The sequence below is a fragment of the Colobus angolensis genome, unplaced genomic scaffold, assembly GCF_000951035.1.
Source record: "Colobus angolensis palliatus isolate OR3802 unplaced genomic scaffold, Cang.pa_1.0 Scaffold284, whole genome shotgun sequence".
Classification (NCBI taxonomy): domain Eukaryota; kingdom Metazoa; phylum Chordata; class Mammalia; order Primates; family Cercopithecidae; genus Colobus; species Colobus angolensis.
Window position 1 is genome coordinate 1,979,700 of NW_012116088.1, and position 27,609 is coordinate 2,007,308.

Below are 27,609 nucleotides of genomic sequence, written 5' to 3' on the forward strand. Positions count from 1 at the left end.
AGGCTGGAGTGCAACGGCGCAATCTTGGCTCACTGCAACCTCTGCCTCCTGGGTTCAAGCGATTCTCCTGCCTCAGCCTCCTAAGTAGCTGGGATTACAGGCATGCACCACAACGCCCAGCTAATTTTTGTATTTTTAGTAGAGATGGGGGTTTCACCACATTGGTCAAGCTGGTCTCAAACTCCTGACCTCATGATCCACCCGCCTCAGCCACCTAAAGTGGTGGGATTACAGGCGTGTGCCAGTTTACTATATTCTTTAGTGTAATTAAATTTAGGTAATTGGTAAAAATAACTTAGCTCTATAACTTGGCTTTTAAAACAAATAAAAATCACCTGTAAATAATGAATTAAGAAAAATGGCTCAATTTTTCAAAACTTTTAAAGAAATTTCAAGAACACTTCCTGATTGCCAGAAATGGTCCATTATGAATCCAGAATGGTCCATTATGAAGCAACACTGGACAGCTGGGTCATTCTATCATCTTTAAAATATTACCTTCACTTGCTTTCCAGGAAATCACACCATTCCTCTTCTATTGTCCAATTCACCTTAGCCCCTACTGGTTCCTCTTCATCTCCCCTACTTTTATCTGAGGCTTAGGGTCCTACAAAGTTGACCCTACACTCATTTAATCTACACTCATTCCTCAGGCAACATGCTATCTCTAAGCATTGCGTACTATCAGATACTATCAAAAGAATAAAGACTTCCATTTCACCATCTTGGACCTCTCCCCTTTACTCCAAACTCACATATAAATGCCTATTTAATATATCCACTTGTAACTTAAACTGTAAACTTATCATGTCCAATACTGAACTCCTTATTTCATTCTATCTGTCATAAAACCTGCTCCTCTGCATTCCCCATTATAGGAAAAGCCAATTTCATCCATCCAGTTATTCTGGGGCAAATCTTTAAATTATCCTCTACCTTTCTGTCACATACCACATCAGATTCATTAGCAAATCCTAGACTTAATTTTCAAACTTAGATTACCATCCTGCTCACAACCTCAACAACCACAACCCTCATCCAAACCATCACCTTCGCTTTCCTAGATTATCAAATACCCTCCTTATTAGTAGTATCCCTGCTTCCATGCTTGTACCCCTATTCAGTACTAGGGATCTGCAAAGAGCTCAAATCCATTCAACCACCTGTTTTTGCATAGCCTGCAAGTTAGGAAGTTTTGCATTTTCAACTGGTTAAAAAAAATTTATTACATGTGAAAATTATATGAAATTCAAATTTCAGTGTCCATAAAGTTTTACTGCACTACAGCCATACTAAGTCATTTATGTATTATCTACAGCTGTCTTCACACTACAAAAGCAGAACTGAGTAGTTCAGACAGATCATATGGCCTGCAAAAATCTAAAAATATTTACTCTCTGGCCCTATACACAAAAGGTTTGCCAACCCCTCCCTGGTCTACACCACTTTATGCCAAGTCAGATCATAACAATCTCCTACTCAAAGGCCTCCAATTCCTTTCCATCTCATTTATAGTGAAAGCTGACGTCTTTACAGTCTATAAGGTTCTAGAAGACATGGACATCCTGCTGCCAGCAAACCCTTTCCTATTATTCTTCCCTTTGCTCAGTCTTTCCTAGCCATATGTTCTCTTGTTCCTTGAACACACCCAAAGTCCTACACTCCAGGGCCTCTTCCCTTGTTCTTGCCTCTCCTTGGAAACCCAGATAACCAGGTGGTTCACTCTTGTGCTTCCTTCTGGTATTTGCTCAAATGTTAACTTATTAGTCAGGTCTTTCTCAACCAAACAGTGCCCTCTCCTCCTTCCCACTGCTTAGTCCCCTTCTCTGCTTTATTTTTCTCTATCTGATACATTGTATACTTATTTTTCACTGTGTGTTTCCTCTTCTAGAATGTAAGCTCCATTAAGACAACACATTTTATCTTGTTTTATTCACTACCTACCTACTTCATTTTTCTAAGTCTAGAACAGTTGCTGGCACATAATATGCACTCCATAAGTATTTGCCATGTGAATAATTAAAAGCATATCTTAAATAATTGGCATTTCATCTTTTTCTACAAACACATTTTAATAAGAAAACAAAAGATGAAAGTATTGCGTCTCCAAAGATTATCCATAATAATCATCATCATCAATAAGCACCAGAATAGATAAATTCGGAGTATTAGCATTATCACCACAGAGTATTTCAGAAAATACAATTGAGATTTATCACAAGATAAATCCTACCTGCAATAGTAATACAAAGTGTTTACTTGCAAAATCCTGATCCTGTAGTCCACAGCATCCCAAGCATAAAACAGCCAGGTTTCTTACAACAGGATGAACACTTATTATTCCAGGAAGAATCTAAAATGAATCAGAAATTTTCCATATGATTTCATGGATCTACTTCATTTCCCTATTGTCTATTACCTCAAAGATGTCATTTTTCACTTTTAAAGAAAAGGTAAGTATTAAATTGCTAAAACAGAACAATAAAGCCAGAGTGACCTTCCTGAAATAGGGTCTGATCATGAGATACCTCCCCTCCACCTGCTAAAATGGACTCAACGGCTTCCCAATGCTCATAGAACAAGACAAAACACGCCTTAACATGATATATACTATTCCCTATTGTGTAGTTTCTTTCCCAATCTTCTTATACTATGCTACTCTTGCTCAGTTTGTTCAACTAGTCTGGTTTGGATTCAATGCTATCCAACAGAAATAGAATAGAAGCCACAAATGGGAACCACATATGTCATGTTAAATTTTCTAGTAGCCACATTAAAAAAAAAAAAAAAGTGAAACTAGTTTTAATATATTTATTAACTCAATATCACCAAAATATTATACCTGTAGTATTTAATCAACGTAAATACTATTAAAAAGATAACTTACCTTCTGCTCTTTGTACTAGTCTTTGAAACCCAACATGGTTTTTTCTTTTCTTTTTTATGAGACAAGGTCTCACGCTGTCACCCAGGCTGGAGTGCAGTGGCACAATCTCGGCTCACTGCAACCTTAGCCTCCTAGGCTCAAGTGATCCTCCCACCTCAGCCTCCCAAGTAGCTGGGAGCACAGGCCCGAGTCACCACACTTGGCTAATTTTTCTATTTTTTTGTAGAGATGGGGTTTCACCATGTTGCCCAGGCTGGTCTCAAACTCCTGATCTCAAGCCATCTGCCTGCCTTGGCCTCCCAATGTACTAGGATTACAGGTGTGAACCACCACGCTCAACCCCCAACATGTTTTTAATCCTTACAGCATATCTCATTTTGGACTAGTTTTTAAAAGCCATGTGTGGCTGGCAGCTACCATATTAAACAGTCTTCTCTTCCTTTTTCATATAACGTCTACTCAAATATCAGACCAGGGTCACCTTCCATGAATAGGTCAAATCCTGTTATTATAAGTTCACATATGGCCATATAGCTCTTCTTCATAGCAAGCACTAATAGCACAAACTTTCACTTATTTCTTTACTTACTTGATGCTCCTCTCATTTGACCAGATCAATGTTGGCAATCTGTATCTATTTTGTATACCATGTATACTTTATTCCCAGCACTTAGTATGTAACAGATGTTCAGTAAATATTTGCTCAGTGAATAATTTGGATTTTCCCAATGAATAATTTATTAAATCTTTTATTTAAAACACAGTAACTTCATAAAAATATAACTTTTATCCAAATATCTTTTATATTCCTCTACTAATCTCTTTCAGTCTTTAACCACAGATTTTTATACACTTAAAATCATTATGACCATTCAATTTTGTGTTTCTTCTTCACATAACACTGTATATCCTTTCCCACATATATACAGTCTTCATATTTACTACTTCAATTTTGTAGGACCAGACATAAAATATCCAAGTACTAATTAAGCATCACTTTTCACTAAAGATAACTGATTTTCTAAAAATAAAGCTAAATTCTAATGGCTGAGTACAAAACAGTATTTCTCCAGAAGCTCTGAACTATTAAAACTGGTTTTCTTTACTACATTCAGGAACTCATGACAACCCAAGGAATTAGACTTCAGATCATATTCATTGGCTATTTCTCACTAGTACCAAGTAAATACAACTTTGAGAGACTTCTGTAAGAACCTGGCTCCATACAGAATTTGCTTTGAATGAGTAGTACTATCAAAAACAACAACAACAAAACAGTGCACTAATACTGTGGCCATTAGCCTCATGTGGCTACTGAACGCCTGAAATGTGACTAGTCTAGTTTAAGATGTGCTATAAGACTTAGCATGCAAAACAGAATGTAAAATATTGCAACAGTTTTACTAGTGAGTAAATAATGAAATGATTAATATTTTGGATATATTGGATATATCCAAATAATACAGTTGGATATATTCAATATACTAAAATTATCCTTTTTTTTTTAATGTGGTTACTAAAACATGTAAGGTTACATATGCTTTGCACTATATTCCTTATCAGAAAGTAATGTTCTAGAGTCTTACAGTACTTGTGTCCCTATGGGAATTACCTACAAAGGGTTATTTTAAAAGCCCTTTAAATATAATAAATAAATTCCTTTCCCAGGGCATAAAATATGATTGTCTCAGTCTCATTACATAGCACGATTCCAGAACTTAAATATTCCTGGTACGTTTCAGTATCTCCTCTCTTACTATTCAAAAAATGAAGACATCCTGTATCTCTTTCCAGTATAAAATCATTTTTTCAAATCTTTAAAAGACTGTAACTTATATATCAGGTCCTTTACTGGCATTATCTTATTTAATCCTCACAATATGAAGTAACTGCTATATATATATATATATTTATCATTTATACTTAGATATTTAAGACAGTAATCTTTTCATTATTTTGATTTCTAAAGAACATATTACTTACAAAATAAGAAAGGAGTGGACTAAAATAAAGCCCAAGAGGCCATCAACATACCAAAGATTCGATGATTCCATTCATGGTTGCACTTAAGCCTGTTGAAATGGACATCTTCTTCAACAGTTCATAGCATAAAATAAGACATTTCTGCAATGTTTCAGCATCATTCTAAAATGAAGACAAAATATTCAGCATTAGTAATATCTTCTCCCTATCCCTTAAATGTTTGCTTTCTCAGGGCTTTGTGTAGGGCATACTGTCCCTCCATATAGACTCTGTAGGTGATCTTACAGCTATCACACAGATAGTAAATGGTAGAGGCAGGATTTTAAAATTGACAACTTCAGCCAGGCGCAACAGCTCACGCCTGTAATCCCAGTACTTTGGGAGGCCATGGCGGGTAGATCACTTGAGGCCAGGAATTTGGGGCCAGCCTGGTCAACATGGCAAAACTTCATCTCTACTAAAAACACAAAAATTAGTGTGGTGGTGCACACTTGTGGTCCCAGCTACTTGGGAGGCTGAGGCACGAGAATGGCTTGAACACAGGAAGCGGAGGTTGCAGTGAGCTGAGATCATGTCGCTGCGCTCCAGCCTCGGCGACAGAGGCTTGCCTCAAAAAAAAAAAAAACCTGACAACCTCATTTATCATCTATGAGCTAGCCCAGCTATTTTCTAAGTTTCAGATTCATATATATAACTGCTAAAAGACATATCCTCTTGGATATTCCAGTCTCCTCAAACTCAACATGTCCAAAAGGGATTACTCATCATTACACAAATCTCTCCTCTTCCTTATTCTCTAACTTCATGCTGTCATTACCATCTACCCAGTTGTCTAAACCAAAAGACCTAAGATACATTCCTGACTCCCTTTTCTCCCTGTTACTAATTTCTAAATACCTCTGAAGTTCATCACTACTTTCCACATCCACTGTCATTATCTTGTTCAGACTACCATCATCTGTAAGTCTCCCAACCTTACTGTAAGTCTCCCAACTATTACGCCTGTCTAAGCTTTTACTACTCTCCAATCCATTTCCTAAACAACAGTGATCTGAGACGTAAGACTTACCTAACCACTTAAAATACTAGTGGTTCACCATGATTCTTAGAATACAAAATTTTTAGTATTGCTTACGCAAGGCCTTACGTGACCTAGGTCTTAATTTTTCCCCAGATTTCTCTCCTGCCCCTCCCCATCAATTCTCTAGTCACATGGACCTGAAGTTTTAAAACACAACAGGAATTCTTTAACTTCTGGACCATCACAGATGTTGCTCCATCTGTCTACAACATTCCCTCCATAATTCATTGAGGAGAGACAGCACAGAGTGAGTTACAAGCACAAGTCTAGAGCCACTTCTTGGGTTTAAATCCTGCCTCCACCATTTACTATCTGTGTGATTTTGGGCGAGTTACTTGCCCTTTGTAAAATGAAGATAATAATAGTACCAACCTCATAGGCCTATAGTAAGAAAAGAATGAATTCACATTTGTGAAGTAATTAATGCTGTTACTACCACAGAAAAAGTATCCTCTAACTGTTAGATTATATTGTTATTTTTATTCTAATCTCAGGATAAAACATGTCTTCCTCTGGGGAAGCCAACAATACTCTACCAGCATTAGATACATCTCCATAAAACCTCTATACTTCCCTGACCATAGCATCTATTATGCTCTGTTGTAGTTGCATTTTAACAGATTTGCAGCCCTCAAACAGGACAAACAGACACAAAAATGGTCAAAGTGAGTCAAGTTAAACAGATGATATTAACCATGATAGACTACTTTTGCTAATTTTAGAATTTTGAGCTACAGTTTATCATTTTTCAGATGATATTTTCAGTTTTTGCTTTAAATTTACTTTCCAAATTTAATAGCCTATAATGGCCCACAGACTTTGTCAAATAAAAGCCACCAGTAATAAAAATAAAATTCAGGCATACTCTCTGGAAAGGTGGGTGCTGGAGTTGGGATGTCTATAGCTAAAGAGATCAGAAACATAAGTCATGAAACTCTCCTATACAGAGTCTCCTATTTAGCATTCTTTTTATGAGAATACTCTAATCAGCACATCCCAAAATTACAGTAAAATGATGTTCATTACAAAAGGCAAGATCCCAAAAGAAATTAAAGTTAATATCAAATATTAATTGATACCTATCTTATGTTTACATATTTATCATTTGTTATAAGACAGACGGTATCAATACCATTAACAAAAAATTTCTTTCGGGAGGAAAGAAATAATCCATTTAAGAGACTACTTTAACAAACTAATTTTTTAAAAAACAAACTACTGAAAAGCAAGCTTTAAATGTTACTAGACATATAAGTTTAGTATTGCATCAAAAATAACAAAGCTGCTTATTAGCTTTTTCTAAAAACACAAAAGTAATTTAGTTTTAAAAAATGCAGTTACCATAGAAATTATTTTGCTAGCAATAAAAAAGAAAGGTCATGGATCTTCCACAAGTAAGAGAAAAATGGATCTATTTTCCTTTTTTAAATCATTCAAGACAAAAAAAACAGAAAACTCAGATGTGAACCACTGGAAAGCTAGCTTCCCTGGTAAGAAATACTTGGGATTCTAGAGATTAGCATGACAAGGAAGCAAATAAAGTCCTACCTACAATAATTAAAGTTAATTAAGGCCTTTCTAAGTCCAAAAATACAAACAGGGAAAAACTTTTTTCATTTTAATTCATGTCACTGTTATAAAGTGCTCAAAGTAAATATATTTTGGCAATTATAGAAGTTAGAGAAAATAAGATTTAGTTGAGATGATTAATAACACCTAAGATTTAGTATGAAAAAAGTTACCTGTACCTTCTCTATGTGGACTTCTTTAATTTCAAGTTGCTCTGTTTCTTTCAAAAGGTTTATTCTGGCATCTTCTAATGCTTTTATTTCTTCTTTTAATTCTGATGCCCGATTAAAATCCTGTAAGGTAATGCAATTTTCCAAAGCTTCTTTGGCTTCAATAAGCTTAACTTTTATTTCAGCCATCTAAGGGAAGACATAAATTGTTTCAACATTGAATAAAAACTGTTAATATGAATATCTGTAGCAATCCAGGAGCATTATTTAATATCGCAACTGCCCAGAATTTAATGAGTCAAGCATATGCAAACTCGTAATTTTCCTGACACAGAGATCTGCATATCTGAGACTGACATATGTGGTAACATTTTAAATATTCTTATAGTTTAACAATCAAACAATAATTTGACTATGTGAGAAACATTTCAGAACTGCACAGCAAGAGGAAAGAATAGACTTGTACAACCACATTACATTCAAGCACTTCTTTCATTTAAAAGAGACTTACCTTGAGTTCTTTCTTTCTCACATCAGCTGGATCATCAGTAACACCAACAGTAACAATGGGCGCCCGAATCTCTGAGATAATTTCTGTAACCTGATAAGTTAAGATTCAGAGTACATGCTTTAATATATGTTTGATATACCAGCAAATAGTATCAAAATTCTATATAAAACTCCAAGTAGTATCCACCATATATTGAATAATAGAGCAAAAATATACAGATAGAAACAGCACATATTCTGTTTGCTAGACCATTTTAGAAAATACATCTGACTACAAAATGAAATTATTTGAATGGAAAGTAAATAGGCACACAGACATTGAAAGTAAATTATCCCTCATATAACGTTTGAAAAACAGAAAAATGAATTATGGTGCTTAAGATGAAACACTAATAAATTCTCTGCCTCAAATCCGCAACCCTTCTCTTGTTCAGCTCTGTAGGATTTAAACACAGAAAAATGGAATATCCTTTTATTCTTCCTTTGGGTAAATAATGCATAAACAATAACAGCATAAGGAAAGACTTTCCTTTCAGAACCACTTGTATACTGGAATTGGTTGATCAGGAAAAGGCTGCCTCCCAAATAAAAGTATTTAAGCAGATGCTGAATAACAACTAAGTATGTTGTAGAAGGGGTATATATATAAGGAGAGGATGGAAGAGATGACCTGTGAATTAACCTGCAACTGAAATTATATGATTTTTACGAAATAAATGATACAGATTCGTCTTTTTTGGCTATGCCAGAAAAAAAAATAACACTGATACAGTATAATAGTAAACAATTATTTCTGTATTTATCAAGCAATATAGAACAATACCTTTATGAACAATACCTCATTAAACAATGAAAGGTAGATTTCATTGCTATTCTTATTTGCAGACAAGTAAAAAGGCAGAATAACTTGTCCAAAGTCACAAAGCCAGAAAGTGTCAGAGGAGATTCTAAACCCAAGTATGTATAATTTGAGTAAGCTCTCAAAAACACTAGCACCCAGTGCCTCATGGACAAAACCATATCCCCACTTGTAACTTCCTACCAAACCTGCTCCATTTCAAACTGATTGAACAACAGGTACACTAAGAGGAAGAAGGTGATTTTTTAAAATATTCTGTGTATGTAAGAGATAGATAATTGGTTTTAAGAAATTTTAAAACTCATTAAAGAGACAAAACTAAACCAAAAACAAAGACAAAATAAAACATTCTAAAGAGAAAATAAGACAGTATTCAATGTCATTGACCAAAACCTCCTTATCAACAATGAGGAAAATTACTTACAATTTGTGTTCTCTTATTATCATCTATAATGATGTGGAGTAGTCTTTCAACAAGACAAGAAACCAGGGATACTGGGATTGTGGGTAAAGTAAGAATCTCCTGTAAAACAGCCAGCAGTTTTTTTCTGCAGTCAAAAAGAACTAATTTAAATATCATTATGACGAAACATGTTTCATCTCTAACATTCACCTACTCTGCAGACTTAATTATATTTGTTTCAGTTCTTTCACTTAGGTTTATCACTATAATAGGTACAAAACTCTGTATGTACAGACTTTAGGTCAAATATTCTCATTCCACACACAAAAATTTTTTATAAAACACCCTATGATTTTTAATAAATCAACAGGATAAAATGACAAAATACCAGAAATGATTAAACCTTTTAGAAAATGCTACTAGCCTTAATAAATCTAAACAGAAACTTTTAACCAAAAACTGCAATTTCATTGATTTATTCTGAGAAAATTGAACTAGAAATATAAATGTATGTGTATATATGGAAATACATAGAAGGGAAAAGGGAAAAAAAACTTTTTATACCACTTTAGAGAGCTAGGGAAAATATGTTTAGTTACATTGCAAAAGGACTATATTTCAATATAACAAATTAGAAGGGCAAATTAGAATGAGAGTTGACATTTAAACATACCTTCCTCCTTCTTCATTGGTATCCAAAGATTTAATAATTAGAATCAATTGTTGACCTATGAATTCTTTTGTCATCAAATTTCCAATATAGGAAAAATCACCTCTGTGTTCTTCATTAACAACTGGAATGCTCTGCATATAACTAAAACAAGCAGAATTAATAAAGTAGAATCTGTTAAGAAACATCAAACAAGACTTGATTCCCACCATTAGGTCAGAAAAGGGGCATTTTCAGGTCATGGTAGTCTACATACATAGATGTCTATACAATGTAATTTGGTCTACAAACTCAATTCTATGCCACCGTCATTAACTTTTGCAAACAAACTTATAGATGAATCAAAAGAATTTGGAAAATGTATTTTCAATAGTGACTCAAATTTTCTATGGGAAATTTTCAAAAGGTACATATTTATGTCTAACTGATAACTAATTATTTCAATGTCACTAGCATTCTCCCAATTATAGATGGTCCCCAATTACAGATGGTCCAACTTACAATTTTTCAAATTTAGGATGAGTTTATCTGAGAATTAAACTCATTTGACTTATGACGTAGCCCCACTATAAGTCAAGAAGTATCTATCAAGTTCTGAATGCCTTGCCCAAAAATCCAATTAGTCATAAAGATCTAATCTTCACCTGTAATGCCAACACTTTGGGAGGTCGAGGCAGGTGAATCACAAAGTCAAGAGTTCGAGACCAGCCTGGCCAAGATGATGAAACCCCATCTCTACTAAAAATAAAAAAAAAAAATTAGCTGGGAATGGTGGTGGGCACCTATAATCCCAGCTACTCGGGAGGCTGAGGCAGGAGAATTGCCTGAACCCAGGAGGCGGAGGTTGCAGTGAGCCGGGATCACACCACTACACTCTAGCCTGGGTGACAGAGCGAGACACCATCTCAAAAAAAAAAAAAAGATCTAATCTTCATCATGCCTAATTATTCTTTTATTTTAAACAATTATAACAATAATTACACAAGTAATCCATGAACACAATTAACTTTTTTGAAAAAATCAGAAAAATATAAACAATTTCACAAATGTTTATTATTCTTTCTTAGGAACCCTACTAATCTCTGTATACCCCACTACCATCAGCTACCTTTTATTTCACCGTTTTATTCTTACTACAGACCAAACTAAATCCCTTTATAATCCTCACCAAGAGGTCTGTATATTCAGTAGCCTCTGCTTTTTGTGTGGAATAAAAAAAGCTACTTAAAAGTAGAACTAAGAGTTTAAGCTTAGCGAAGCGCCTTTAAGATGGAAGTAACATGAAAAACAATCCTGATCAAAAATGTCATTTACAAAACGTCGCCAGGCACAGTGGCTCACACCTGTAATCCTAACATTTTGGGAGGCCAAGGCGGGCGGATCACTTGACGTCAGTTCAAAAGGAGCCTAACCAACATGGTGAAACCCCATCTCTACTAAAAATACAAAAATTAGCCGAATGTGGTGGTGGGCACCTGTAATCCCAGCTACTCAGGAGGCTGAGGCAGAAGAATTGCTTGAACCTGGGAGGCAGAGGCTGCAGTGAGCCAAGATCACACTACTGCACTCCAGCCTGGGCAACAAAGCAAGACTACGTCTCCAAAAAAAAAGTGAACAAAAATCAAGTTACAGAAATTGTGGTATATTGTATAATGAATGAGTATACTCTCATGTATTACAAGGTGATGACCAAGAATAAATAAAAGCTCATAAATTTCTGGCCACAAGATTAGGACTTTCGACATCAGCCACCCTTTGGGTTCTAGTAGGAAACTAAGGAAAACTACACAACTGATAACTATCAAATTCAACCAATCAGTAGCGTTACTCTTTTCTGACAGGCTAAAAGAAAACTTTCATTTATACTCATCTTTGGATCTCTCCCCACTTCTCCAGCCTAGCTTTAGCAAAATGCATAGCATCTTGGCCGAGGGTATTTTTTTAAGTAAATTCAAACAGTTGTTTAATTTATAGATTAAAAATCCTCAACTGCATAAATACAACTTAAAACTGACCCACCAATTTTAGTTACCATGAAATCTTCTCTTAACCATTTGTAAAGATATTTATTATAATATATTTATTATAATGAAGAGGCCACTCAAGAAAGTATTTTAAAGTCTAAGAATTTATACTTAAGATGGCTTTCAACAAATTTTATTGTTGTCCTTTTTACTTACTCTAATTTGATAATCCTCATGTCCTTGTTTGCTCTTTAAATGAGCACCTCGGTTAACCGAAATTGTTTCACATCAGAGTTCTCAGTCATTGAATCTACTGCCTAAAATATACAATATGCCTGAAACTATATTCCTGAGATTATCAGGAAACAATTTGTCAATTTAATTTTGTTTCTGTACTCAAGTATATTAATCCCATCTAGTCATATTGCTCCAAAAAGACAGTCATTCTATTTTTCAGGTATTCTTTCAACAATCACTAAAATAAATTTCTGAAAGTTTTCCTCTTTTTTTTTTTTTTTTTGAGACAGCGTCTCACTCTGTTGCCCAGACTGGAGTGCAGTGGCGCTATCTCAGCTCACTGCAAGCTCCGCCTTCCAAGTTCATGCCATTCTCCTGCCTCAGCCTCCCAAGTAGCTGGGAATACAGGTGCCTGCCACCACGCCCAGCTAATTTTTTTGTATTTTTAGTAGAGACAGGGTTTCACTATGTTAGCCAGGATGGTCTCGATCTCCTGACCTCATGATCTGCCTGCCTCGGCCTCCCAAATTGCTGGGATTACAGGCGTGAGCCACCACACCTGGCCGAAACTTTTCCTCTTTAAAGGTGAATAAGCCAATGAGGTTAAAGTTCCTTACTTCAAAACTCAAAGACTGAGTGACAAAGGAAATGTTAATCCCTGACCTTTCAGAAGGGAGGAACAAGCTCTTAACAAGTCACCTTCTGATGCTGTACTTGAGGAAAACTCCTCCCGCTTTATGCCATTTAAATATTTAACATTTCCTCATATTTTCTTGTATTTTCACTACCTCCTATAAACTTATTTTATATTAATACATATTATTAAACTTTGCCACAAACTCATTCCTTTTGGAAACATTTCAACATGGCCCAAACAGCATTACAATGAATTCCCTAATTAAATGTCAAAGTCTAAAATAATTAACATTAAAACGCTCATTAGATTCACACAGGTTCTTCATGATGTTAATATGGGCTTGAGCTATAGTTTCCCTATTGGCTCACATTTGAGATAGTTATCCTAGATTTAGGATTTTTGCAGGGGAAATTTAGAGGCATGCATAGCTTTGCTGTCTAACATCTATGTGAGATCATTTTAAACAAAAGCAGAGAACTGTTATTTCAAACAGATTGGAAGCTTTTTTAAAAAAAATACATCAGGCTGGGCACTGTGGCTCACGCCTGTAATCCCAGCAGTTTGGGAGGCCGTGGCAGGCAGATCACGAGGTCAAGAGATCGAGACCATCCTGGCCAACATGGTTAAACACTATCTCTACTAAAAATACAAAAATTAGCTGCGCATGGTGGCACGTGCCTGTAGTCCCAGCTACTCAGGAGGCTGAGGCAAGAGAATCGCTTGAACCCGGGAGGTGGAGGATGCAGTGAGCCAAGATCGCACTACTGCACTACAGCCTGGCGACAGAGCAAGACTCTGTCTCAAAAAAAAAAAAAAAAGCATAAAGTTAGAGTTAAAAACCTACATAGGCCGGGCGCGGTGGCTCAAGCCTGTAATCCCAGCACTTTGGGAGGCCGAGACGGGCGGATCACGAGGTCAGGAGATCAAGACCATCCTGGCTAACACGGTGAAACCCCGTCTCTACTAACAATACAAAAAAAACTAGCCGGGCGAGGTGGCGGGGGCCTGTAGTTCCAGCTACTTGGGAGGCTGAGGCAGGAGAATGGCGGGAACCCGGGAGGCGGAGCTTGCAGTGAGCTGAGATCCGGCTACTGCACTCCAGCCAGGGAGACAGAGCGAGACTCAGTCTCAAAAAAAAAAAAACTACATACCAATATCTATCAAAATACACATATATTATCCTTTGGCATAGCAACTTTTTTCTTGGAATTAACCCCCAAAAATCCCAAAGGTACCCAAAAATGTAAAGGAAGTTTAACATACTTTTGCTTTTATCAGTGAAAAATGGAAACATCCTAAATGTCCATCAACAGAGGAATAAATTAAATGTTACCACCATACTACGGAATGATATGCTATTAAGACTATAACAGCATCTATTACATTATATATGCACCAATATATAATGATCTCAGGTATCAGTTGAAAAAAAAACAGTATATACAGTGTTAATTTTTAAAGAAAACTATATTCAAAAAATGTATATAAATGCAGAGAAAGAGGTTTGAATATATACCCTATATTGTTTAATTGCTAATTCTAAGGGTTGCTAGAATCTACACTTAGTTGCTAATCAATGGGATTGAGGAAGTAGGAAATAAAAGGGGGATTCCACGTTTTTATTCTATATACCTCTGTATTTGAATTTTGACAAGAATGCATTCATGTTTTTCTTATATAATTTTAAATTGAAATAAAGTAATCAAAATAATTTCTTAACAGGTATAATTATGATAATCCAAATTGTTTTTGAAAAAACCTTAAAACATGAAGCCAGATAGTAAGTTTTGAATAAATAAAACTGGCCACAAAGATCCATGCTGTGAATTGGAAAACGATGGTCCGTGCATCAAATCCAGCCTACTTACCTGTTACATAGCTTGCAAGCTAAGAATATCTTAAATTTTTAACTGATCATTTTTTAAAATTTCTTATTTTGCTAACACATGAATATTAAAGTTCAACTACTTAGTGGCCATAAAAGTCAATAAAAGTTTTCTTGAAAAACAGTTATTTACATTGTCTTTGGCTGCCTTTACGATACCATGGCAGAGTTGAGTCACTGTGACAGACGGTATGGCCCACAGGACCCTAAGATATTTATTATCTGACACTTAACAGAAAATGTGCCAACCAATTTCAGAAATAATATATCATCATTATCAACTTTATGCAGAAATGGTCATACTTATATCTTAACAGTTTTGAAGAAATGATCCTAAACATAGTGACTTGCTCTTTCAGTATACAGACCAGCACAAGATATTCAAAAAGACTCAATGTATATAACTATCCCTGCATGTACAAAAAATGGATTTTTAACCTATTCACAATCAAGCATGACTTTGAGGAAGGGAGCTGGGAGGTTGACACATGCAGCAACACAATCACTCTCCAAACTAAAAGAAAAAAAACTTACCTCAGTAAATAGTCTGCATATACTACAGGCTCTGGCAAAATCTGCTCTAAAAATTCTTCACCTTCATCTCCTTTTGATTTCAAATATTCACAAAGAGCACACCAATACAAAGCAATTTCAGGAGTTAATGTTTCCACTGGAATCAATTTCCTTCATTTAAAAGAAAGAGTGTAAGAGAAAGCATGATATTTTTATCATTAAAAATGGAAGAGTACAAAAATGGGAATAAGAAGATTTGCTTTAAAACTTCTACACTATCCTTTTAGTCATTAATGTAGCCACACAAAGAGGAATGAAGAAACTTAGAACAAAAAAGAACCAAATAAGCAAACATATACTAGGGGTGCATGTTGCTGGATTTTCTCATAGTAGGCTAATTCAAAAATCAAAGTAAGAAATTAAAGGGGGGAAAACCCTTAGCTAAAGTAGATAGTCTATGATAAAGCAACGAGTTCTTACACCAGGATGGGAAAAAGGAAGGGAAAAAAGATATTCATCAGACTAAAAGAAAACGAGAGGTAAGATTAAAGGTATTAATATAATCTTAAGCTATGGGGATGAAAAAAACTAATTGCATAAGTTAATCAGTATTACATTTCAAAGAATAAATCCTTTATGTACCTGCTATCATTGTTTTTACAAAGTCCCACCAGTTCACTGAGAGGAGTCATTGAAAACAAGGCATTGAGAACAGAGACTGCCACTTCAGAAGAATTTTCTACATCCAACCGATGAAGCAACTGTAAGATATTTCCTTCAGAGAACCGTAACCAGCCTTGGAGAAGATGCTTCTGCATAGCTTGTTTCACAGCATCTATTGAGTCATTTGAAACATAGGTGAACAAAGGCTCCCTCTAGCTTCCATCTCTTGTATTTTGTCTATTTTAATTAACAAAGTCAATATTTACAATAGAAATAGTAGAGGTTAAGAGGCACAACTAGGCACATATATATATATATATATATATATATTTTTTTTTTTTTTTGAGACAGAGTCTTGCTCTGTCACCAGGCTGGAGTGCAGTGGCACGATCTCGGTTCACTGCAACCTCCACCTACTGGGTTCACACAATTCTCCTGCCTCAGCCTCCCAAGTAGCTGAGACTACAGGAATGCGCCACCATGCCCAGCTAATTTTTGTTTCACCATGTTGGCCAGAATGGTCTCAATATCTTGACCTCGTGATCCACTTGCCTTGGCCTCTCAAAGTGCTGGGATTACAAGTGTAAGCCACAGCGCCCAGCCAACTAAGCTATTAAAGGAAAAAAAAAAAAGAAGTACCGTGATACTGCAAAAGTCACTGTGATGGTAACTTATAAATAAAAATGGAAAAGGCTCAGCACGAAATACCACAGCCTACACAAATATCTTTACATTCCTTCTCCCCTGGGTTCAATGAGCTTCAGGTGTTAGCCCAGAATATATGTAATAATAGCTATTATCTCACTTGTTATCTGATTTCATCTATTATACGATTGCTATTTGCAGTAGTGAACTACACAAGCATACATCACTGAATGAACCTTAGTCTTAGCTTTTAAGGTCATCCTAGTAATTAATTCTCTGACAATGTTTTCAAATTCAAGTCGGTTTTCTCACTATAGCACAATAGAGCCATCTTGGCCTTCTCATGGGAGTTAAAAATTTCAAAAAATATCATTCCTATAAGCAGATTGTCTTAGGCTCCCCAACCTCTGGGCCATGGACTAGTATCAGTCTGTGGCCTGTTAGGCACCGGGCCGCACAGCAGGAGGTAAGCCGTGGTCTAATGAGCATTACCGCCTGAGCTCTACCTACTGTCAGATCAGCAGACGCATTAGATTCTCTTAGGTGCAGGAAACTGCGCACAGGAGGTATCCAGGGTGCACGCTCCTTATGAGAATCTAAGTAATGCCTGATGATTTGAGGTGCAACAGTTTCATCTGGAAACCATCCAGTCCACCCTCTGTGGAAAAACTGTCTTCCATGAAATCGATCCTTGGTGCCAAAAATGTTGGGGAACGCTACTCTAACAGAAAAAAAAAAAAAAAAAAAAAAGAAGGGAAATTATACTGGTCTGACCATTCCTAATTGTTGTTTCTGATACACAGAACACATTCATACCAAGGTATACACATAAGGAACAGCTTTTTTTTTTAAAGGAAGAGAGGGCAAACAGATCTTTTCCTACTTCTGACTTGAATTAGCTCTACAGACTTAAGTAGTGTTTCTCCATCTATAAAACACAGAAAGGGTGAAAGAAATAAGCTCTGCTCCTTCAAAATACCAAGCTCTTGGCCGGATGCGGTGGCTCACGCCTGTAATCCCAACAGTTTGGGAGGCCGAAGCAGGTGGATCACTTGAGGTCAGGAGTTCAAGACCAGACTGGCCAACATGGTGAAATCCCGTATCTACAAAAATATAAAAATTAACCAGGCATGGTGATGTGCACCTGTAATCCCAGCTGCTCAGGAGGCTGAGGCAGGAGAATCGCTTGAAACCAGAAGGTGGACATTGCAGTGAGCCAAGATTGAGCCACTGCACTCGTCTGAGTGATAAGAGCGAGACTCTGTCTCAAAAATATATACATATCAAGATCTTTAGCCCTATGTTTTCTATATAATACATCAAGATAAATTTCACCAGGTTCATGGGACTGGCAGGCTTACTTGACCTGATTTGACACTTGTTTCCTAAACCTTGTTAAGTCTAACCTCAAAATCTACTAAAGTTTTATATATATAAAGTTGTTTATCTTACCTGATCGGTCATTAAGACCTTGTTGAAGGAGCATTACTCTCTGAGCAATGGACATAGCTCTCATGTGAACCTTTTCAGCTAAAACCTTAAAAATAATTTATAAAGATGGTCATTAACCTCAACACAATTTACAGATTTCATAAGAACATCACCATCTTAGAAAATTACCCAGGATCTCCAAAATTAATACCTGGTAACACACTTAATACAGTAAAATTCTACCTAAATCACCTGTGTTCTCCATAAAACCTCAATTGAAGAAATTATTACATGCCAAGTATTTTTCAAAGGCACTTTAAGAAAATGGCTTCTTGTCCGTTAAGAATATGCCAACACAAGACATTGAACTTACTTACCTGATAAGCCAGCTTTCTGACAGCCTCTTTCACATCCTTGGTGCGCCCTACAATTTTTGGCAAAGTCTTTGCTGATGGTGCAATACATGATAACACTGCCCGTCTAACTTCTGGATTTGAATCATTTTCAATCAAAGTAGCATATGCTAAAAATAAAGCAATACATTTTGGTACTGAAGAAATTATTTATTTAACTATAGTCATAAAATAACACACATTTTGATATTTTAAAATGCCTTTAATATGATCAAGATAGGCTGGGCACAATGGCTAATGCCTATAACCAGCACTTTGGGAGGCCAAGGTAGGTGAAGAGCTTGAAGCCAAGAGTTCAAGACCAGCCTGGGCAATATAGCAAGACCCCTGTCTCTACAAAATAATTTTGAAATAAAAAATTAGCTAGGCATAGTAGTGGCGCTTCCAGTTACTTGGGGGCTGAGGTGGAAGGATCACTTAAGCCCAGGAGTTTGAGGCCGCACCTCTTCTATCCAGCCTGAGAACCCATCTGTAATAGAAATAATGTCCTTTTTTTAGCCTTACACATTAAGTCTTTTTCCCACCAACTTCCTTCTCGCTATGTTGCCCAGGTTGGAGCCAAAGTGCTGAGATTACAGGCCTGAGTCACTGCTGCGCGGGCCACCAACTTCCCTTCTAAAGACACAAAGGGGAATTAGTCAACGGACTGGCTCTAAGGCCAAAAGTGAAAACAAATAGCCCTGAAAGTCATGGTAAATTAATCATAAAGATTATGTCTGTGCTACTCCTCAATATTTAAGAGAAAGCTTAATATAGCAGACAGTTTATTTTAAACTGATATGGCTTTATAAGGGCCCATTATTTTGGTTTTTTAATGAGACCTAAAAGGAAATATTTTTTGGTTTTATTCATTGAAACAAACTCATTTCTTATATTTAAATATATTTATCTGTACTTCTCACATCTTTCCCACTCAATTATTAAGTACATGTTGACTATCAAATATCTCTGTTTTACACAATATTATTATGGGTATATTTTAACACCAAAAAAATACAAACTACTATAGTGATAAATATACCAGTGATTATAAAACTGGTAAAAGGGACAAAGAGGACAGAAGAGTGCCTAAAACAACCTAGGCATATATGGAAAAATGAAATACAACTATCTTTATGACCCCAGAGGTAAGAAAAATTCCTTTAAAAAGAGATTTAAAAAATACAAATCATAATGGCAGAGATTTATATTTTTGACATAAGAATTTCTGTTAAAAAAAAAGATACCCCAAAGGGAGTGAAACAATGATACCCCAATGAGCCACCTAAAGCAGAAAGATCTACAATTCATATGACCCAAGGATTTCTTTTCAAAATATATAAAGAACGCAAATGAATTATTTTAAATAGTATTTTAAATTAAAAACCCAATGAAAAAATGGGCAAAATACAGTAACAGGTATTATACAGAAATGTAACTGGCTGCTAAATATATACATACAGCATGATTTACACAAAATGATAAGAAAACATTAAGATAGACATATGTGATTTATGTAAATTTTTTTTTTTAATTTAAGCAAGAGACTAATTAACCCAAAACTGAGGATAATAGTTACTTCTGAGGGACAGGGATGCAGTTGGGATAGCATGCAAGTACTGATTTTTTTTTTTTAAGCTGGGTGGTTGCTACTTGGGTTTTTTTTTTTATCTGAATCATATATTAATTACCAATACTCTTCATATGTAGAGACCATAATAAAAATTTTCAAATACTGAGAATTTAACAAAATCAACAAATCTGAAAAAAGATTTAGGAAACTACACACACCATTAACCACTGGGCATTCATCATCCTTGGGATCCTGAAGTCGTGAAAGCGCCAGAACTGCCTGTATTCTCACATTCGGAATCTTATCTTTCAATCTAATAAGCATGGCTTTATTAATTTTATCAAACACATCATCATCAATCTGAGCATTTTCTGGCATACTTCCCAAAAGCTTGTTTATGAGCTGACACACTCTAAATCTCACTGCATTGCTGTTTGCTTCATGAGACTAAAACAGAAACAAATCAAAATTTATTCATAGTCACATACCACTTCCAAATAATATTATCTGAACTCTATATATTCGGAATGCAAGAAGTTACAACAATTCATTTCCTAAAGAGAACTTATAATGCTACCTTGGTCCATATGCATAGCAAATATATATTTTATACAGTCTCAAAATAAACAGTCTTTGCTAAGTTACATAGTCCTCTGTGTAGCAGCTTCTAAAATACAGAACTCATTTAAAATAAACATAGGAGAACTGGTTTAAAGAGGTCATTAAAAATTTAATGGAGTTAAAGTCCAGTTTTTAATCATAATGATAATTCTAATATTTCCCATAAAAGGCAGACTTATTCAGATTTTTTCAATCACTAGATATTTCATTGTCAAAAACATACAAACTCCCACGACTCTTTTAAAGTGGCAGAATTTTCTAAAATCCCTCCCCAAAGCTATCATTTTCATAGTACCTTTAAGAGAAAAGTAAACAAATAATTTAAAAGGCCACCATCTTCCTCTTCCTCATCATCTTCCATATCAGATTGGTGAAATGAGGTAACAAACTTTGCTGCAAATTCTACTACCCTCTCCACAGCTGGTTCACGTTTATAGACCACCATAACATATTTAAGGTAATGAATGAACTCCTCATGAAAAACTGTTTTATCATCCATCTGAAAGACAAAAGAAACCCTTCATAAACTGCATCGATAGAAATCCTTTATTCCCAACATCACCCTAAGACTTCTGAAAGCACTAGCCATAATAATGCAGACAAATTAAAATCTTTATTTAGTAAACTCTTAATTATCCAAACCAGCAAAAGAAATCAAGTTGCATGAATTTCTCTCCAGGCTATAATTGGAGTACACGAGCTTGACTTTCCACAGTAAAAAGATTCCTTTGATTGTTTTTTTCAATATCTTTGAATTCTCAAGAAGCCTTTAGTACCAGTACATTACAAATACGTTTCTTCATCAACAACCCAAAATCAATACTGCCTTTTATATTTCTCATATTCAGGTCTTCCTATCACCAGCAGCTTCTTTATGAGACAACTTGCACATCCTATCTCATATCCTCAAAGCCCTGCGATGTTTACTTACAATTTTTCTTGGACCTCAAGATAATTCATCTTCCCCAAATTAATTGTTCTATTCTTCTCAAGGTTGCACTCAAAACAAACAAATAGTATGTACATAAATAAGAATGGCCAGGCCCTAACGATTAATTTGGTATTTGGTGATTGGATTGAATGTAACCGTGGGACGAGGGTAGAATCATTTGACGGTTAGCGGGGAACGATGACCCCAGGGGCAACGACCACTGAACCCCCGCATTCAGGATCCACTCTGCGGTTCAGTATTTGATGTCTGATAGCCTAGGTGGTCGTAAATGCTTCTCTCCACGTTCACAATCAGACTAAGGAATAACGGTCCACGCCGCCCAGAGGCTGGGGGTGTCGGCTCAGAAAAGCCAAGGCGGGGCCCGTGTGAACGACGCCCAGACTTCGGAGTCTTTCTGGCCTGGGCGCAGGCGACCTCGGGTAAATCCCTGACTTCTCCGAACCTCAGGTGGTCCCTATGAAGTGAGTCGCGAAGGTGAACAAGGCTGAAGTCACGGTGCGCCGAGCCCGAGGGCCACGGAAGGCCCCTGAGGGAGGGTGGGCCGGGGCGGGCGAGGAGCAGCGGCCAGGGCCGGGCGCGCTTACCGTGCGGTAGGTGCGGCTCAGCGCCACCACCAGCTTCGCCTGGTTCTGGTGCGGATGCTGCGCCAGCCGAAAGACCTCCTTAATCGACAGCAGCCTCTTTTCCGCTCCCATGGCTCCGGAACCCTGCTGGGACGAGTCCTGCCCGCGCTCGGCTACAGCCTGGCCCCCCGCCCACCCAGAGGCAGAGCCCTCCGCGGAGTCTTCTTTGACAGCCCCGGGAGTCTTTACCGCCCGAACGTTCAAATAATTGCCGCGAGAGGGGGAAATCCCGCGAGACTGCCGCAAGCGCTCTGGGAGGAGAGAGCGGGAAGCGATGGGTCCACCCATCTCACACCCTGCGCTTTGGGCGCATGCGTCTAGGTTCAACCTTGTCCAACAGTTTTCACGGAGGGAAGTGGCGTTTTTAACGGGGCGGGACCTCGACTCGGCCGGAAGTAGTGTCGGCGCGGGAGCGGAGCGGAGTGGCCTAGCCGCGGGAGGGGAAGGGTTGTTAGTGTTAGGCCTGGCTGGGTAGTGCAGTTGAGCGTGAGGCGAGAAAGAAGAAGCGATCCTCCAAGGGTGAGAACGGGAGATCTGCCGAAGATAACAACCTCCCTTGTGGCCAAAGGGCGGGGGATCCCCACGCGAGGGCTCGGTTTCGAGAGACGGCGACAAAGGAAAGTTCGTAGCGCGTTCCAGAGGCCCGGCCGCCTCTGAGAAGGGAGACGCTGCTGGGTCCGCTGAGCGGGGCGACCCGAGGTTAGTGGAGACGGATGCGGTCTTTTGAAGGCCTTAGTCCCTGCCCTGGTGAAGCCGACTGCGAGGTTCCGCAGGGCATGCAGGCGGCCCGGGGATCGCTGCGAAGGGGGTGCGGGCTAACTTAGCTACTGCCGTTTCTAGATATGCAACTGTCGAGGCCCTGTTTACAAGCGGGCATAAGGACAGAGTATTAAGGGAGAACTCAAGAGAATGGAAAGGCCTTTCGGGTAGTGGTTAAAATAAAGAAGAGTAGAGACTAGGTTTTTAAATTTTAAATGAAATTATATCAGGCAGAATTTCTGTTGGATCCCAGGATGCACCATCCAAAAATAGGACTGTAGGAGAACAGAATATGCCACGCTACAATATACTTCTAGGGTATATTTTGAGCAGGTATTCTGATAAAATGCAGACACATGAGTCGCTCTGAAAAAGAAATTGTCCTCTTGTAAAAGAAATTTACATCTACAGAGGAAATATACATCAGTAAAGCATCTATTTCACAAAGAGGGCAGCTCTGCAATAATTTTTGTTACCTGGGAGATTTTATCTGCATACCAAGACAACTTTTATTCACCGTTTATTTCCTCCCCTCACCTTTCCACAACTTTGTGGCCAGCCGTCCCCCAGAAAGCCGCAAACCACCATTTCTTGAGTAGCGTAAGATGCTGTATAATCTTCAATCATCTGACCATGGTGGGACTCCTCTGCATGTGTAGTTAAGTACGGGTTTTTTTTCTTGTTAATGTCTATGTCAAGTTAATTTGTAACTCAGCCAAAGAACCTAGAAGGATGGAGGGAAGCTGTTTTTCCCTCTCCTACACCTTAGTAACCTACTGCCAGCTGACGAAATAGAACATTACTAAAGCCACCTGTACGTCTTTCTCCTTTTGAATTAACCTTCACTCCAAAGAAGTAATGGATTTTCTGAATTTACTGTTAACTTCTACCATGCAGATTTTTATATATTAATGACACATTTTTATATTAATGACTAAATAAATCCCTGAATGAGGATATTGTACTATTTTGCATGTTTTAACCATTAAATGAATAATTATATGTGCCTCTGGCTTTTTTCAATCAATATTGCTGTGGTTCATATTGATATATTAATAATAGTAACTCGCACGTGATTGGCCTTTATCATTCTAAGCACTTTACTTCATTTATTGCTCACAAACCCTGTAGGATAACTTTGATCTTTTACGATGAGGAAACTGCGACACAGACAGGTTGCTATAGTACTCCATTGTATTAATATGCCATACCTTATCCATTCTCCTGCTTAATTCCTCAAACTTTGTAGATATTCAACTGCTAGTTAAGATAAGAATGTGGTAACATTTGTGTTGCCCATAATTTTGCTTTGTGATATTTCTAATATTTATTTCTATTTTTATTTTGAGACAGAGTCTTGCTCTGTCACCCAGGCTGGAGTGCAATGGTGCAATCTTGGCTCACTGCAACCTCTGCCTCCCCAGGTTCAAGCAATTCTCCTGCTTCAGTCTCCCAAGTAGCTGGGTTACAGGCCTGGCTACTTTTTTGTATTTTTAATAGAGACGGGTTTCTCCATGTTGGCCAGGCTGGTCTCGAACTCCTGACCTCAGGTGATCTACCCGCCTTTGCCTCCTAAAGTGTTGGGATTGCAGGCGTGAGCCAGCTAGTATTTCTTTATTGTATTCAACTTGGCTGTCTCACCAACAGAGAGATCACACCATTTTGTCAGTTACAGAAGAATGAGACATCTGGCCGCCAGAGGTCAGCCTAACTATATTTTGGTTAGGTTTGTTTTTGTTGTTTTTTTTTTCAATGGTTAAAGCCATGGGGGGAGGGGTTCAGTATTTTTTGATGTTATAATCTGAAAATATTTTTTTAAAGATGCTAGATTAAATTTAAACAACATAGTGTACTGCCTTAAAGCTTACATGTTTCCTGACTTCTGTACTGTGAAACAGAACAAAAACGATTATGGGAAAGTAAGAGCCTTTTTAAAAATTTTCTGAGTAACATAATAACTGAAGTTTAGCCAATTAGTAATCTCACAGGTGCAATCTGGTTGAAGTGAAAATAGCAAAAATATTAGAGGACAGCACAATTAAAAACCAACAGCTTCTCCTGTCTCAGTTAATAAAGACTAACAGGTCCACGACAAAGATTGAATACTCTTTTTCAGATTGAACCAGGTAATAGTATTATAAACTAAGAAGTATTACATTGTTTCTTCTTAAAGGTATAAGCAGTTTCCTTTATATTTCTGTAGTAGCATCATATATGTTGATCCTGCCTTAAAAAATTATCTCATTTGTCTTTGTCTAACATTACCAAATCAAGCTATAACTTGGGAACTGTTCTCTCCCTGGAGTAAATTAGAACTTGCTTGTGGTAGTTACTTACTGCAAGCCTTTGCCATTCTCTGATTGTTTCAGATACATTTACTGAGCCACTCATATACGCCAGACACTGTGCTAGGAGTGTATGAAAGCCAGAGAAATACTCATTAGAGGAAAATTGCTGACCTGAAGCCATACCATATAACCTTATTAGCACAACTCAGTGTATTCGATAATGAAAATGTCCACTGACTTTAATTTTGGAAATGCCCCCTACAGAGTAGCATAAACGACACATTGATACTGTTTCTTTTCTCATGTAAAGCTATGCCTTTAAAGGCCACCTATGTTGCTATGTATACTTGGAATGTGTTTCCACCACATTTTACCAGTCCGCTTCTCTAGGTATAGGAACCTGGAATGCTTCTAATTCCTGTCATCACAGATGTAGCTTCAGGGTATATCTTCATACATGTTCTTACGGGAATTTCTTTGCTATCTATGCCCAAAAGTAGGATTGCTAGATCGTGAGATGTGCAAATAGTTTGCCTAAGTAGTGCTGCCAGTCTGTTAGGAACAGTTACTCCACTCTGCAATCCCACCAGCAGTGCCGGTTCCAAAAAATAACTCACTGACACTTGGCATTATCCAGCTTTCTTATTCTACCAAACTGATAGCATAATGTGATCATATTGTTCATGCTTTGGGATTTTCTCTTCTATAATTTAGATGTCTTTGTCCTTTGCTCATTTCTTTATTGAAGTTGCTATCTTTCTTAAAAATTGATTTAACTTTGTCCTTGGTATCTTTAGTTCAGTCCAGAAATGATTAATTGTGATGTGATTAAATTCATTTTTTGGTCTGGTGCTTTATGCTTTTTTAAGAAGTCTTTCCCTGGCCTCATTTCACAAAGATATTCTGTATTATATTTAACTAACTATATGGTTTTACCATCCCCATTTAGATCTTTAATACATCATGAATCCTCCCTTATACATGTCATTATATGTATAGGTATTACATGGTTTTGCTTTTCATTTTTTTTCTTAACCTTGTTCTTAATTTTTTGTTAATTCTTGTTCCAATAGTTTTACTTTTTTTAATATAGTGAGCCAGTTGTACCAATATTATGTACTAAACATATCCATTCACCCTTAGTTTATGTACCAACCTTATTTTATATTACATTCCCAAATTATATATAGCTCTGTTTCTAAGCTCTTTTCTGCTCTGTTGGACTATTGTCTGTTCTTACACTAATGCTACCCTATTTTAATTTCTGTGACGTTAGTCATAGTACATATCTTGAAGAATAGGAACTCCCTTACTCTTCTGTTTAAACAGTTCATTTGGCTATATGTGGAATTTTATTCTTTCTATATAACCTTTATATAGAGTTCCTTAAAATTTTGATTGGAATTATATAAATTAATAGGGAGAAAGTTGATATCTTTATGATATTTGTTCCATCCAAGAGCATGGAATGTCTGTATTTTAAATTATCTTCTATATTGTTTATTAAATCTTATATATTAATGATTAGTTCCTAGGTTCTTTATAGGATTGGGTTTTTGTTGTTTGTTTTTCCTTCTGTGAAATGTCTTTATATATGGTCTAGTTAGTATTGCTAGTATAAAAGTTAACAGTGCCTGAGTTGAAACACTGGCCCTGTGACTTACTAGATGAATGACTTTGGTCACGTAACTTAATCCACAGGTAAGATGGGTACAATGAAAGTACCACCTTTTAGGGTTGTTAGAAGAATTTTAAAATAGTTAACATTTGTGCAGTTACTAGAGTAGTACATGGCAAATAATAAGTATTATATAAGTAAGTAAATTAATGGATAGTCATAGGTTAATCTCAGATCAGGAACCTTGTTGAACTCTAAAAGTTTGGTTTTTTTTAATTAGATGATATCATCTGTAAACTAATAGTTTTATCTCTTCCAATTCTTAACATATCTTTTTCCAAAAAGAGAAAAACGTTGATTAGGACTTTCCGTCCTGTGTTAGACAGTATCAGTCTCAGTCAACGTGGTCATCTTTAGCTAATTTCACTTTTTTGTTGTTGTTGAGAAGAGTCTCATTCTGTCACCCAGACTGGAGTACAGCAGTGTAATCATAGCTCACTACGCAGCCTCCAACTCCTGGGCTCAAGCAATCCTCCTGCCTCAGCCTCCCAAGTAGCTAGAACTAAAGGCACACACCACCATACCTGGCTAAATGTTTTAAAAATTTTTTGTAGAGGCCGGGCGCGGTGGCTCAAGCCTGTAATCCCAGCACTTTGGGAGGCCGAGATGGGCGGAT

The 27,609-nt window shown here is 37.0% G+C and overlaps 2 protein-coding genes across 8 annotated transcripts in view; one reads left to right on the forward strand and one right to left on the reverse strand.

The window, feature by feature from the left end:
• NCAPG (non-SMC condensin I complex, subunit G) overlaps positions 1-22,598 on the reverse strand; it is a 32,820-nt gene extending 10,222 nt beyond the window's left edge. Inside the window, exons 1-13 of one of the 2 annotated variants that reach the window (XM_011948806.1) lie at positions 22,230-22,598; positions 20,989-21,192; positions 20,291-20,519; positions 18,485-18,630; positions 18,129-18,213; positions 16,011-16,203; positions 15,390-15,539; positions 10,136-10,276; positions 9,484-9,607; positions 8,202-8,291; positions 7,700-7,879; positions 4,922-5,032; positions 2,234-2,353 (exon numbers count right to left, since the gene is read on the reverse strand). In XM_011948806.1, the coding sequence (XP_011804196.1) occupies positions 2,234-2,353; positions 4,922-5,032; positions 7,700-7,879; positions 8,202-8,291; positions 9,484-9,607; positions 10,136-10,276; positions 15,390-15,539; positions 16,011-16,203; positions 18,129-18,213; positions 18,485-18,630; positions 20,291-20,519; positions 20,989-21,192; positions 22,230-22,556 (2,100 nt within the window). In that variant the 5' untranslated portion in view covers positions 22,557-22,598. Of the gene's footprint in view, positions 1-2,233; positions 2,354-4,921; positions 5,033-7,693; positions 7,880-8,201; positions 8,292-9,483; positions 9,608-10,135; positions 10,277-15,389; positions 15,540-16,010; positions 16,204-18,128; positions 18,214-18,484; positions 18,631-20,290; positions 20,520-20,988; positions 21,193-22,229 lie in introns of both variants that reach the window. The other variant, XM_011948805.1, reaches the window with a different exon arrangement.
• Positions 22,599-22,656: 58 nt separating this feature from the next.
• The window catches only part of DCAF16 (DDB1 and CUL4 associated factor 16), a 7,948-nt gene continuing 2,995 nt past the window's right edge, over positions 22,657-27,609 (forward strand). For 4 of the 6 annotated variants that reach the window (XM_011948812.1, XM_011948813.1, XM_011948814.1 and 1 more), the window contains exon 1: positions 22,657-22,967. The gene's annotated coding sequence lies outside the window, so the exon portion shown is untranslated. The remainder of the gene's footprint in view (positions 22,968-27,609) is intronic. The other 2 variants (XM_011948817.1, XM_011948816.1) reach the window with 2 other exon arrangements.